Consider the following 15,036-nt stretch of genomic DNA (forward strand, 5'->3'; position numbering starts at 1 on the left):
TGGGGCAGTTTTGGGTGCCACAATATAAGAAAGATATTAAGCTATTGGAAAGTGTCCAAAGGAGGGCAATGAAGATGGTGAAGGTCCTTGAGGGGAAGCTGTGTGAGAAGTGGCTCAGGGCACTTGATCTTTTCAGGCTGGAGAAGAGGAGACTGAGGTGAGATCTCACTAAAGTTACAACTTCCTCGGGAGGGGAAGAGGCGGGGCAGACACTGATCTCTTCTCTGTGGTGACCAATGACAGGACCAGAGGGAATGGCCTGAAGCTGGGTCAGGGGAGGTTTAGGTTAGATATTAGAAAAAGGTTCTTCACCAAGAGGGCGGTTGGGCACTGGAACAGGCTCAGGTTCCAGAGAAGTGGTCACAGCACCAAACTTGAGAGAGTTCAAGAGGCATTTGGAGGATACTCTCAGACACATGATGGAACTCTTGGGGATGGTCCTGTGCAGGGCATAGGGTTGGACTTGATGATCCTTGTGGATCCCTTCCAACTCAGCATATTCTGTGATTCTGTGGTTTTATGAAACTCAACTTAGATCGAAAATACAGTCCAATTGGGGAAAAACTATCTCGTATTAAAATCACACAGATTAACTCTACAAATAAAATATAGGTATTATTAGAGTCTGAAAAGGCCATTCTTGAATACTTTGAACTTTGAAGACTCCTGTTATTTTCAGTCAGATTTCTAATGTAGTTGAATGATGTTCTCCTTCATATTCTGTTTCTTCTGCTTGTGACATTACACCTGTTCTGCTGAGCTTTTATATTTACATTAAATAACATTAAAAATATTAATTATGCTTTGTGAATACTGAAAAACCAAGTCTCTGAGCTGAAGTGTAGGTATGAATGTAAATAACATTCACGCATTCAAAAGAAGTGAATGTTTTCACCCCAAGGTAGAAGGGGTAAAGAATCTCCTGTTATAAAGAAAACTCAGCTAACTTCATGAAGCTGGCTACAGCTTTCCTTCCACTACTGCTTTACCTTTTTTGAGCTTCTTTCCATACATACATGCTCAGGTGACTAACAGTTGCAAAAAGGCACCTCTTGTCAATCAAACGATCAAATAGTTTTGGATGACTGAGAGAAATTAAAAGCCCAGAAGATGAGCACACATAAAAATCCATATGAATAATAATCCTAAGGGATTCACGTACCAGAACTTACTCAAATACAAGTCCCTCCCAGATCAAAAATCTGATCTAACACACTGCATGGGTACCATAAGTAGCTGCACAATCCTGACAACAGCCGGGGTTCTGTTCAGAGAACTGTATGTACATGTATGTACACCTTAGAAATGCAAACATTCCAAATGATACATGTGCCACATATTATTCAGCCATGAAAATGTAAGTAAGCTACCAAATAGGATTCAATCATGAAAAATATCCAATAATATTAGAAGCAGGTCTCTGCATGGAGTTTCCATTAAGATAAAACTGTTGATTTCCCCCGCATGATGAACTCTACCACAAGTTTATTCTGTGGACTGGTGGTGGAGACTGATATGCTTAGAAGGCTTTCTTCCTGTAATATTTCCCAAAATTTTGCTATCGAGGTAATGGCAAAACAGACTTTTTCCTTGGGTATTCACTTGAAATGGAAGTTCTTAAAGTGTCCAGGGAGTTTTCCATCCGCACAGACTGTGATTTTGTGAACCTCTTTGGGAGCAAGCCCTTGTAGAATTCTGCAGCCTTCTTCTGGAAGTGCTTCCCCACAATTACATATAGGACTGGGTTCAGGCAGCTGTTGCTAAAGGCACAGTAAACAGCTATCTGAGTCAGTATGTCATTGATGTCTTCCAGGCATTTGAGCGTGGGTGAGAAGTAATGGATTGTGTCAATGAATGTGCTGATCTGGAATGGAAGCCAGCAAATGATGAACAGCAAGAGCACAGTAAGGACCAGCATGGTGGCTCTCCTCTCTGTCTGGACTGCCTTCATTTTTTGTAGCTCACTGCTGCGTAAGGCTTTGATGATTTGTATAGTGCAATAGGTAATTACACAGAGTGGGATCATGAAACCCACAATATTCAGCAAGCAGTTGTTTGTAGGCTCCCAGTAGCTGGCTGGGTAAATAAGGGCACAGGCTGTGATATTGTATTCTTCAAAATACTGTAACTTTCGAAACGCCATTGTAGGTGAACATATGAGCAAAGCACATGTCCAGATTACAAAGCTATTCCATTTGGCACAGACGGTTCGTCGCATCCGTCCCAGGGACATGGTTTTCACCAAGGCCAAGTAGCGGTCAATGCTCACTAGCGTCAGGAAATAAATGCTAGAATAAAAGTTCATGTAACTCATACTGTTGACAGCTTTACAGAGAAACAGGCCAAAAGGCCATTCAAATCCATTAGAAATATAAATGGCCCAGAAAGGTAAAACACAGACCAACATTAGGTCAGCAAGTGCCATGTTTGCTAGGTAAATTTCAGCCACTGTACAGCTACTCTTGTGGAAACACAGGACAGTGAGGACAAAGGAATTTTCTATTGCTCCCAGAACAAATATAAACCAGACGAATCCAGGCTGATATTCTTGTAGCCACGTCTCTACATCTTCATTAACACATTTATATGGATTTATCTGATCCACTCCTGAATTATTGTGGACATCTGCTGGACTGACTGTGAGCTCCTGGCTGGTCATGTTGTACAGTTGTGTAACATTTTCAGTTGTGATGGAAACCATTTCTGTGCAAAAGAAAATAGGTGACATGAGACTGCTGCCTCTAACTTATTGCTGCAAAAGACACAGTAAGAAAAGCTGTCTCTGCTTTTCCTAATGTTCTAAAAGTGTAGCTTTTGACCAGGCTTACAACTCCTCGTGTTGCTTTCTCACAGGCACCAGATGTACTCGCTGAAAGTTTCACAGACTGCACTGTTGTGGACTACATGGACCAATTTTGGGCGAGTGAAACAGAGGGGATGAAGCAACAACAGGCATTATTATGAACAGATTAACTGAAGAGAACATTTACCAGCTTTTATTCACCGGTAGCAAGTCTTTGTTAATTCTTTGAGGAGGTTCATCTTTACTTTGTTTTCTTATCTCTGTATGTTGATAGCCATAGTGTCCTAAAGGACAGATGTGCCTGGTATCTCACATTGTTCGCTGTTAAGCTGCTGGTTCTGTGTCATATCCCTCAACATTTTACACCCTGTCCTGTAGAGCAAGACTTGGGTAGAATTCAGTGGTGCTTCCGCCCCAAAGAGCACTGTATATTTTCCCAAATGTTATGACTGACACAACAGACATTTAGTTTTGGCTCTAGTTTGCATTGAGAAAGCTGCAGGAGCAAGGATCAGTGTTGCCAGCAGTGTGCCTTTCTCAGCTTCTCACCAGAATTGTCTATGTATTTCTGTCTCTGAGTTTCTGCAGCTAAGTCACGGGAGAGATAAGTGGTACAACCTTCACGCGGGAGTTCAGTTCTAATAGGTGTGCAGTGGTGAGGTTGGTAGTCTGACAGAGATAGAGACATCACATAAGCCAGGATCTCTTTGAAGTCAGGCTGCAGTCAGCCAGCTTGGGTGCAAGAGCACAGTGTGAAAATCAGGTGTTGTACTGTAAATGTTCTACAGATCAGAAGAGCTTGAGATCTTACAGGGAGCTATTTACAGGCATAAATGTCAGATGGGCACTTAAATATTACCAAAACCAAACAGAAATTGAGTGTGCAACATCACTCAGTACTGACAAAATAACTGTGTTTTTTGTTGTTGTGGTCTTGGGTAATGATTGCTGAGATATTATCCAAATGCAAAATTGGCTTCTCAGATATGTCCATATAACTCTCTGGACTGGGTGACAGAAACACTGTTTATCTTTTTCCAGATCTTCGAAGTACCACCATTTATGTTATGGTTTGGAAGATTGTCCAATAATGTGTTTTTAATTAAGACACTTGTCCTAGTCAACTGGTAAGTTGGCAGTAAAAAGGGACACATTTGTAATTCCTGAAAGGATGGTGTTCTCATTTGTGTTCTGGTTACTGGACTTGTTGGCTGATAAGTGTCAGTGCTTAGTATGCATATAGACATTTGGCTGTTGGTTACAGAATTACTGAAAAATGGTGGTCATATTTTGTGTACTTTGTGTTAACAAAACAGCGTAGTGCTTGAAACCAAAAGCAAAGATGAAGACCATATCTTAGTAAGTACAGTAAAGGCAGTAACAAAGGGAATCTCTCTGTAAAGTAAAATTTTCAACAAGGCTGTCAGATAGGACAGGTAACTGAATAGAACAGGAAAGTGGGATTGAGACAGGGCAACTTAAAATGGATTAATAAGTACAAAACATCAGCAACACATCTGTCCAACCCTTCATAACTTGAGCAAAGGACAGTATTTGTGTTAAGATGGGTAACAACACATTCTCATTCTCCAGGTTCATCCTTCCAAAACACCAACTTTTCAAGCCCATATCTAAATGCAGGAACATATGTTTTATTAGCCTTGCCACTGTTAGAACTCCCACAGCCTAGGGACACTTGTATCCTTTTGATTACTGATGGTTTTCAACCAGCATCTGGAGAAAGGGTTTGTGGAACCCCCTTATTACACAGCACTCACTGCATGCTGTAGACACCCCTCCAGTGACTCCTGCTTTTACTGGCGCTGGTTAACTGGAGCTTCTAAGTCTAGTGGATATGGAGTTATTTCTTTTATACTGACAGTAAATGCTGTCTACAGTGCATGTTGCACAGCATTCCTAATATTCTGATTTATGTCCTCTTTTCTTCTTCCAGATATAAGCAACTAGTGTAGGTTGTAAATGCTTGGACTAGCAATTTTATTTTTGTTTGAACCTTTGCAGGCATAGTAGAGCACATGCACCTGTGGTGCATCTTTCTGTGACTGTATTTGTTCATATTTCAGTAGAATGGAATATTGGATAATACCAAAAGCCCCTCTGAAACCCGTATATGCTTTTCTTTATCCATTAAACCAGATTGGATTAGTCCAATGTAACCTCATTCTTGACGAGTGTGTATTGGTAGTTCATTATTACTTGGTTCTTCTTTATTATCCTCCATATGTGGATATACTGATTATTTAATATTTTGCTGTCATGATTTCCAGGTATTTAATTCCAGGTATTATTATACATAGTATAATCACAGGGTATTGCTATCTGTGCCTTTTTTAAATATAAGTATTGTGTTTTACCCTCTCCGGAGTTCTGAGATATCTCCATTCTTCCTGGTTTCACAAATTGATAGCAAAGATTTCTTCTCCTAATTTCTGAACCACACCTAATTCTTCTCCTAATTTCTGAACCATTATATACAATCCTGCCACTTTACATAACTCCATGTATTCTTTAAATTGTTCCTTCCCAATTCACATACATTCAATTGTCCAAATCAATCGCCTTAAATATCAAACCAGAGTTTCCATTTCTGAGAGGACTAACACCAAGCTGTCATTGAACTTTGTATTATTCTTTTAGTTAATGCTTCCCTTTTCCTTTTGGTAGCAGGCCTAGACTTTCCTCCATTATCCTTTTATTTTTCATATATTTATAGAAATATTTTATGTTATGTCCTATGTCTCATATTAACTGCAAGTCATTTTTGTCCTGCTGTTTTTAATATCTTTGATGTCCCTATAGCAAAGCCTGGCATCAAGGTGCTGGTATTCATCAACACTTAGATATCTCACAGCCCAACTTTTGTGGCTGTGAGAGATGCTGCTAACAAATTGCAAACAGCAGTTTCAAGTCTCCCTTTCTATGTACACTGACACTTTTCACTGTAGAGAAGTACTAATGGGTGATCAACAAAAGGTCATCTGAGAACACAGAAATTCTGTTGGGTGATGCAAACAGCAAAAGCTGTTTCTTCTGTTGTCAGCAAGCTGTGAACCATCAGAAAAAAGTGCTTTGAAGTTGGATTTATACACATATCTAATAAGATGCTCATTAGTAATTCAGAGAGTGGCCATAAATGCTATGTTGGCTTTTTCTATGAGTTTGCCTTATTATATGATTAATAGAAAAACAATAAACAGGAATTAATTTACAGCAAATAGCAGCTCCAAAACTGCATATAGATTTATCCACATTTTCCCTGCAATTAATGTCTTTTAAATTTTGGTTTTAGAAGGGAAAACCTGGAATAATTTTTTAAAAAATTAGTTATATCATATTACTGTGGTCTAGAAACAATGTGTAGGGACTAGTTAGGAAGTGATCAAGTCCATGACATGAGACTTCTGGCAACCTGCCTCCTTGGTCCCTACCCCAAGCCCTTCCATAAAGCATTGATAAAAATAGGGTAAAGAACAACGTAAGGTGTGCTAATGATCAATTTACAAATTGTAATATTTAGGGCTAAAATGATGTGCTTGGTGCTGTTCTGTATAGCACAGGAAAGTAATTTGAAGTATGTGCTTACTGAATAAATTATGATTGACAAAGCCACAACTAGGAAAAGGAAGTGATTTGCCATCTTCTTATCATAGGTTGGTGAAAATAAATCTAATCCTCTCACATGTTCTCCACAAATACTTCCTGTGCTATGCAAGGCAGGCCTAATATCCCAGCAGAGACTCTTAGTAAGATTTTGTCTGACAGTTTTGACTGAAACACTGCTCAGCTGAAGTAATCTCTCATTACTGATTGTGAGGGATCCCTCTGGGGGCTGAATTTGACCCTGATGGCGTGCAGCTCCTACTGTGAGTTTACCTCCTCCTTGACAGTCACTAACCCCACTGTCAGCTGTTATCTCATGTTGTTCTAGAATATTTTTGCTAATAGCATTGGGTACAAAAGGCAATGTTTCAACAAAGGAGGGCTGCAGGGTGGGCTGTGTGGGAGGCAGTGAGCCCTGTGCCTCTTGTAGACACTGCCCTTGCCAAGGGAGGAAGGCTTTGGGGTCGACTCATGCAGGGATACTTTGAGTGAGTGATGGACAGATTCTGCCAATGCTACAAATTAAGAACCCTTGCAGAGGGACTGGGAAAAAAGGGCTAATCAACTGTAGTTGTTGGACTGTTGGATTGTCATTACAGGCAAGTGAAGTAGGACTCCAAAAAGGTGGTGGTCACCAGTGACATAGCCCGAAAGCTCTGAGGGCTGGGCAGAGTCATTAGTGCACCTTGGTATTGCCTGGTAACCCTGTGGGATGTCCTGCTGTTCAAGAACTGACCTGTACATGCTGCACTGAAGGGAGCATGCCAGGAGACAGGCATGAGTTTATCATCAAGCCAAGGAGTCCAGGAGAGTGATTAATCTTAGAATGTCGTGAGTGTAGGAAAAGTATCCATGCTACAGGCACACGTGCTGAGGCCTGTGAAAGAAAAGAAGGGGAATATGATGAAAGGGAACAAAACGCCCTTGAAGGATCAAGAATTGTGAGCTAAGGAATGGAATGACAGGGTAAAAAGGGTCAGAGCTCAGTTAATGCTGCTACTGGATGTAAGCAAGCTCCAGGACAGCTTTATTCCCCAGATAGGGCATGATGCTTCAGGTGAATGTTTTTCACAATCTGTTTTGCATCAGGATGAAGCCCTACAGCTACTGAACTCATGATTCTATTAGTACCACCACTGGTGTTAATCTTTCCTTGTACATTTACTGTAAGCTAAGATATAGTGAATAACTTGAAGTCTTATGATGTTCTCAGTCGTGTTATGCAAGGACAAGTTCTGAAATGTGTAATAAGTATTCAGGTTATTGCAATGTTACCTGCAATAATCTACGCTGTAGGAGTAAGGAAGGGACTTTGTAAAGCATATTTTGAAGCTGTTGTGACTTTGCTGATTACATCTTGCAGAAACAAGGCGTGAAATTTCTAGTTAGTGTATTCTGAGATTGTCATAATATTAACCTTGCCAATTTTGTCCTCAGGGACAAAAGGTGGGGCCTAAACCAGATAAATGCTATTATGATGTTAACTGCTATAATGTGGTTTGCTGGAGCAAAAGAGGGAATATTAAAAAGCATGGGTACCCAGTCCTGGTGTTATCCTGCATAGTCCAATTTGCAAGGAAAAAGGAAAGAGTGGGCCAAAGGCCTCCCTTCTCCAAATGAGAAATTTCTGTGATGGACAATCATTCATGATGAATGTTGCCTAGAAAGCAGCTGTTTTCCATTCATCTCAGGGATTTCTTATCAAGGTCTTATGAAGGATAAGTATGACACCCAGTCTGTAGCATCCTTAGCAGAATTTTACAATTACCTGGTTTCTTTTAAGTGCTGTCAGTGGCCAGAAGTGTTTTCAGATGCATACAGATGGCTTGCCATACATACATACAGTTCTATATACAGGTGGGTGTCAGTGGCACAGAGGAGTGGAAAAGCTGGGGGGACAAACATGGCTTTGAGTGAATGGCTGCAAACTGAGAGGGGCACTGGCTGACTTGTGACATGGTGCTTTTTTAGAAAACAGCTCAGCTACAGAAAGAAACAGCAAAACACCCAAGGGCTGCCACAGCCTCTCCTCTAACTTTGTGTTTCTGTGCAGAGCCAAGCCTGCTTTGATGCTATGCATTTTTTTTTGTGTGGATTTGTCCTCCTGAACATCTCTGAGCCCAGCTTGGACAGCCAGGTGTTTGCTGGGGGTGCCTATTAGCCTGGCAGCCTTGCTTCTTTATGCTAGTGTAAAAGCCCCCAATTTAACAGAGGAACTGTCAGAGCCGTAAGAAGAAAAAAGGTGTCTACCTGACAGATCTGCTGTGACTGAAATGGGAAATATCAGGAGTTTGAAAGCTGCTGTAGGTAAGGGCAGTCCTCAGCAGTGTGGTGTGTGCAAGGAAGCCCGTGTCCTGCTGAATCTGTGTAAGTACTGCTACTCTCAGGAGCTGGGAGTGTAAGCCTAATAGACTCAGTTAAGTTGTTTTATTTAGTAAGAGGTTGTACCAAAAGAATCTCAATGCATAATTTCTCCTTCAGCTCCACACCTACAGGTCTAGCAGGCCTGAAGCACATGTGATGGGATAGCATGAGCAAAGGCATTGCTCAGCAGGAACCCAAAGGTGTGTGGAAGATTGAGTCAGCTTCTGTGATGGACTTACACTCAGAGCTAAGTATGAACAAAAATACAGACAAGACATTCTTTTTATAAATTCTTTACCTTCTCCATAAGGATTATTTTAAAAGCTTCTATTTCAACCTCCTCTTCTTGCAACCTTTACTCTTGAAAAAAATCACCTTTGTCATCTATCCCCAGTTCACTGAGACCCTCGTTTCCATCTAATCTGAGCTCAATGAGACTGCTTGTACACCTCTCTGTGGTGATAAAATGGGTTTGATTTGTATCTTTGCCTGGCTGAATGTGGAAAGGTAACATTATATCACTCTTGTAACATCTCTGAAATGTGTTCCGAAACGTTCTCAGAATGTCCTTTTAATTCTGTTTTATTGTGGAGGCATTAATTATTTTTGAGAGATAAAGGAAGTGCCAGAAAGATTCCTGAAATGTTCTGCTTTTACTGACCCCATGACTTTAATTTTTAATTTCCGATTTTTGTATAATGAATCTCTAATGGGGTTTAGCACATTTGAGGTTGTAGATCAGCGGACACTGTTGCGGCAATGTTAACTTAAATGTTTCCTGCTCTTCATTCACCCTTCACTGTCCCTTTTACTTTACAGCTGCCCTCACGGTTCGTGAGGCTTCGTGTTGAACCAGATTCAGGAACTTGACTGGGGCAGAAACAACCTTACAGAATAAAAAGTTATTTTTAACACAAATCAACCCCATAATTTGTCGGAAAATTAAGGCAATAAAGAAAATATATAGAGGAGTTACCTCTCAAAAGTGTGATTTTTAGATACTCTTCAGTGTGTAAAATTGAGTCACACAATGGAAAGAAGCTCTCGCTCTGCAGTTATCGTTAAGGGTGTCTATATCAACTGTGTTAGGAAAAAAGGAAAAAAGAAAGTTGTTCTGTTAAAACAGTTATTTCAATAAAAATGGGACTAAGGTGAGCAGAGGCTACTAATTTTTCTCCCTGGGTGGGAGATGAAGCCATTCAATTCGAATATGGTCTGTAATCAACTAAAGAAAGGTATGGAGAGAGCACAGAGCCAATCAAGTGCAATGAAGTACTTTGCATAACTTTTTTTTTCCTAAGTGGAAATTTTGAATGTTCTTAGTTAAGACTCTCCAGAGTTATAATTTCCTAAAAAAATTCCATACTTTTTAGCCTTAAACAACCTGGTAAGTTATTTTTCAATGCTTTTTATACATCTCATCCAATAACTGGGATGATTCTGACAAAAAGTATTTTCTCTGTGTAAAATAGTTTTAACTGAGATGGAGAAGAATAGAATGGCTGGAGAAGGTGAGAGCTGGAAGAATGAGGAAAATATGAGCTGGTTCAGAGAGAAGTGCTGAATATATACAGGACATTTATATACAGAAAAAGACTGGACTCATTATGAACAGGGTTTTGATTTAGTTCAGATTTGGTGGTGATATTTGAATCACAGTCTGTGTTTGACCTGTGACTTGATACTATTAATATTTTAGAAACTTTTCTACTGAAAATGCCCTCCAAAATGGTCCAAATCTCACCAAAGCTGGATGTTGCTGTTGTTCTGATAGAGCAGTTTTAGTACAATAATTGTATTTAATCTGAACCAGGAAATAATAAATTTAACATTAGAGGCTGTTTCAGGACCAAAACACAGGATTTTCACTTTTCTCCAGCTATTAAATCATTAAATTTCAGCCTTGTCATTCTCAGAAGTTTTAAATACCCAGTTGGATAAAGCCCAGAGTAGCATAGTCTGATTTTGTAGCTGACCCAGCTTTGAGCAAGAGGTTGTACTACAGACCTTCCAAGGTCCCTTCCAACCTGCATTATCCTAAATTCCTTGATTTGTGCTTCTTGTGCTAATAAATGAAAATTCCAGGTAGATTAGGGCCATCAAATTAAAATCATAGAATCACAGAATGGCTTGGTTTGGATGAGACCTTAAAGATCATCTAGTTCTAACCCCCCTGACACAGACAGGGAACCTTGCACTAGACCAGGTCACTAGTTTCTAAAAGCTGCATTTCAGCAGCAAGTGTTCTAGCTTGTTGGATTTTCCCATCTTACTGAGGTGCCCTTGTTCAGTGAGGCTCCTTATGAAGCTGTGGAGGTTTTGTTGAGAGCACTGTGGGAACTGGCCTTCACTAAAGTTATTTTTCTTAATTATTTTTAATTTTGGGACACAAAACTGGCTCATCTAAGTCACAGAAGAAACCAGAGAGAAGGTTTTTTATGTTAATAGGTGTTTTCAGAGGATGACAGAAAGCAGCCTAGGTGCCAGGAAAGCAAAACCTGAGCAGCAAGAAATTGAGAGGAGAATACTAGAGACTGTTAAATGCTGAGTTAGTCTTCTGCATCAGGACTACCATGTGCCACACTGGGCTGTTGGAGCCAACTTTCAGCATGTACTGACTGTTCTGTTTACCTTTCTAGTCATTATATTGCTTCAGTTAGGCTGTTAGAGAAGAAAGAAAATGCCAGAGAGAGAAAAAGAACTGGAATACTTAAACAGAGACATTCAGGCAGTGAAGCAGGAGGAATGCAGAGGAAATTAAAATAGAAATCTACATTTGGTGACAAATCGGTCTGGCATAGTAATAGGGAGTTTTGCCTTTCTTTTCACAGAAGACCTGAGGACTTGTATTCAGTGTGCATAGAGACAATTAAAAAAATTGGTGATTTTGAGGGAGAGCAGCAGCCAGGTATTTGGAAGGCAATTTAGGCACTTGGATGTGGGTATTTTGGAAAGTCTAGGCTGTCTGGGATACCTGCATGGGGTTGGTATATGATATAGGACATCTGAGAGGTCTTCTGGAGACAAGCAAGATACCCTGGATTTTCTGAAGCACCCCTCCACCTTGGTGGGGCTCCTTTACCCCATGATCTCAGCACAAGCATTAGAGGCATAACTCCACTGTGAAAAAAGAAAATCTTTAGGTGTTATAGACCACTATAGAGACTATAAAATAGAGCATTATAGTTCTAAAATGAAATGCAGAATTATAGCAGAAGAAGATATGGAAAAGAGTCTCCTGGGAATTAGTCCTTTAAAACAATTCTGGTTTTCAGAGCTCAAAACTGACGTAAAGCCTATCTATATTTTAGCTTTTAATAACTGTCTCAAGGGCAACATATGCTAAAAATGTTCAGCAAGAAATAACTTTTTAAATTAACCACTTTCCTTGAAGAAATATTTTCTCTTCCATCTCAGAATTACAGAGAAGAGAAAACACATTTAATCAGAAATGTGCTGCCATATAGCTCTGATCATCTAAACTTCCTATTGTAATATTTATAAATGCCATGTATTATTATAATAAGTAAGCAGCAATTTTACTAAGAGTATTTTTACAAATCTGAGTGGGTTCAGTCTCTCAGAAATCTTTTTCCTGTTGAAATTTCTCAGGTGATCTGTTGTGAGGCTACATGAACACTTCCAGTCAGTGGTGAGCACAAGGGCTAGGTGGAGTGCTCTTGCCGTAAAGATTTAGTTGCAGTTTTGTTGCATGTGTTAGCTCACTTAGCTGTTCTTTGGAACTGTATGGAACCCTTTCACAGACTTCAGAAAGCATCCCATCAAAACAATGCTGTTGGTGATACATTGAGTGAGAGCATTCCTTTTGCAGAGAAAGGCTGCATCAAAGCGTCAATAAATTAAAAAGAGAAAGGTATAAGCAAATAAATAATAGAAAATACCAAATCTCTTGAACACTGTTCTAGGGTTGTTTTGAGGCATATCATAGCATGGTGTAGTTTGGATGAAGGAATGAAATATGAGGGTAAATCCCTCATTTATTTTTCCACAATAAACCTTCTGCTAATACTAGAAAGAGTTTATCAATTAAAGCAAATGAGATCTGCCACTGTGGGTCCATCAAGAACTGAAAATGTGATGCATGCAAAACCTGTACATAGTAATGTGCTCACAGCAACCATTCCCTAAGTTAAATTTAAACCTTAATAGCTGGTTTAGCATTTTGTTTTCCTGGAGATTTCTATTATGTTAATGTTGTGCAGCTTTTCCTTTCCCATTTACGCATGATGGATTACTAAACACAGTAGAACTTCCTGTACTTCTCAGCAACTTTTATTATTGTAGAAAGAAGTTTAATTCAAAAACTACCAAACCACTCTTAAAACAAATATTACTATCTTTCACCCCTCCCAGCACACACTCAGAAAGTTTAAGCTGTTCTGATTTACAGAGTTATTTTTTCCCCTATCTCCAGCTGTCTCAAGACAGTATATGTCTACGAAGAAATGAAGTATACGAAGATCTTAAATCTAAGTGTTAACAAACATAAGTGAGTTTGTTTCTTTCTTTGTAGTCACTGGGCAGATGAAAGACCTATTTCCAAGTCCCTATTCTGTTTAACTTGGAATAAAATCTGGAACTCAGGTGATTCACATGCCTGTATACTAAGAGGCCACAAGCTTATTGAGTAATGTTAATTGAGAGCATTTCTCTTTATGAAGATATTTCAAATTAGTATAAATACTTAAATAACTATTGAATCTCAATTTTCCATCTTTGGAGAATATCACAAATTGCAAGGTTTATGATGTCAATCTCACAACTCCTTCTCCCTCTCCTTGTGAATACGGGATTATTTGCTACTCTTCTCAAGTCTTTAGTTCTTCAGGAGTTTACTCTTCATGGGCCCACCCCACTCCTGCCCCCTTTGACTTCATGTGACTCTGCTCCACAATCTGGTGTCACGAGTCCCAAGAAGCTTTGTGTGTCCCTGAACCAAGATGATAACTTTCTGACTCTCCTACAGCAAAGCACGTTACTCTTGCACAACACACTTTTTCCGTGTGTGTTGTAGTGTTTACTCAAAATGTTTTGACAACTGGGAAGGAAAATATTCAAACAGGAGAAAACTGACCACAAGCTCACCCTGCAAGGCTGGCAGGGTATTTTTTTCTCTTCTTTCTGGCATTTCCCATATAAGAACAAGATAGGGTTATCCATGAATGCTCGTTGTCCAAAGCTCAGCCAACAATTAGCCTTTTAGCGTCAGTAGAGTGAGAAATTTGGGAGCTGCAGTAGGAATGGGACTGCAAAAGCACTGCAGGAGTGAAAAAGAGTCAATCACAAGAATTCTTCCTTGAGAACTTTTCCATAGAAACTGTGGCATGGTGCAGATTCAGCCCATGTCTAGAGTTCAGGTTTGGACTGGGGCACTCACAGGCTATGTCTGCTCTTTCAGAGATGGGGTGAGCCCTGTCACTTCTGACACTGAGCCTTATCACTCCTCTGTGGTTTCCCATGTATATGATACTGGATCAGTCTGCTTTTGCATACTGGTATTTTGAGCTTCGTTGACAGCATTTGCCTTCAGAAAACTCTGAGCATAACACTGAGCTTTGTGTCCATTTGCTGTCTTGTCTGACTTACATTCTTTTGGGTTATCTTTACTTGATTTTCCTATTTGGTCCAAAATGATGTTTTGTATTTCATCCTTGGTAAGGTAAGGGGTACAGGGTCGAACTTTGCAAGTGGCATCAAGTTTTTTACTTCCTTTTCTCAAGTTCTTTGGTGCTTTTGTGGACAAGCACTAGCTTACAACAATAATAAAAGCAGGAATGCTGCTACTTCCCTAAGCAGGCATTTTAAATAATGCCAGGATAGGGCTCATCCCTGAATGCACTTGTTTAAGATTCTTACTCAGTCCAGCCTTCAGACTGAGTGGCTCACCTTCTCAAAGACACAGACAGAGGAGATGCAGAAGAAAATAAAGAGATGAAGATGGCAGATGCAAGTCATGGGCCCTTGCAAATTTGCAAGTAACACAGGTGAAGGGGAATGGAAATGTGCTTGATGGAGACAGTGCTGTCTGGGGCCCTGATTATTTCTAGGTAGAAATAAGTAAAGAACAACAATACACTTGGTTTGTAGTGTGGGTGAAATAAACTCAAAACCTGGTCTTACTTGCTGAGACTGACAAAACACCCTAGTTTCCATCATTAACTGAAAGGCTTCTTCCAACCGGGGCAATGATCAGATTATGGTTTGCTCACATTTTTCATCTCTGCAGA

General features: G+C 39.9%; 1 protein-coding gene across 2 annotated transcripts in view; it reads right to left on the minus strand.

Moving 5' to 3' along the window:
- Positions 1–1,558: 1,558 nt before the first annotated feature.
- The window catches only part of BDKRB2 (bradykinin receptor B2), a 24,694-nt gene continuing 11,216 nt past the window's right edge, over positions 1,559–15,036 (minus strand). The window contains exons 2-3 of one of the 2 annotated variants that reach the window (XM_017829790.1): positions 9,765–9,868; positions 1,559–2,703 (exon numbers count right to left, since the gene is read on the minus strand). In XM_017829790.1, the coding sequence (XP_017685279.1) occupies positions 1,559–2,701 (1,143 nt within the window). In that variant the 5' untranslated portion in view covers positions 2,702–2,703; positions 9,765–9,868. The remainder of the gene's footprint in view (positions 2,704–9,764; positions 9,869–15,036) is intronic. The other variant, XM_017829791.1, reaches the window with a different exon arrangement.

This window comes from Lepidothrix coronata, unplaced genomic scaffold (assembly GCF_001604755.1).
Source record: "Lepidothrix coronata isolate B3197 unplaced genomic scaffold, Lepidothrix_coronata-1.0 Scaffold169, whole genome shotgun sequence".
Taxonomy (NCBI): Eukaryota; Metazoa; Chordata; class Aves; order Passeriformes; family Pipridae; genus Lepidothrix; species Lepidothrix coronata.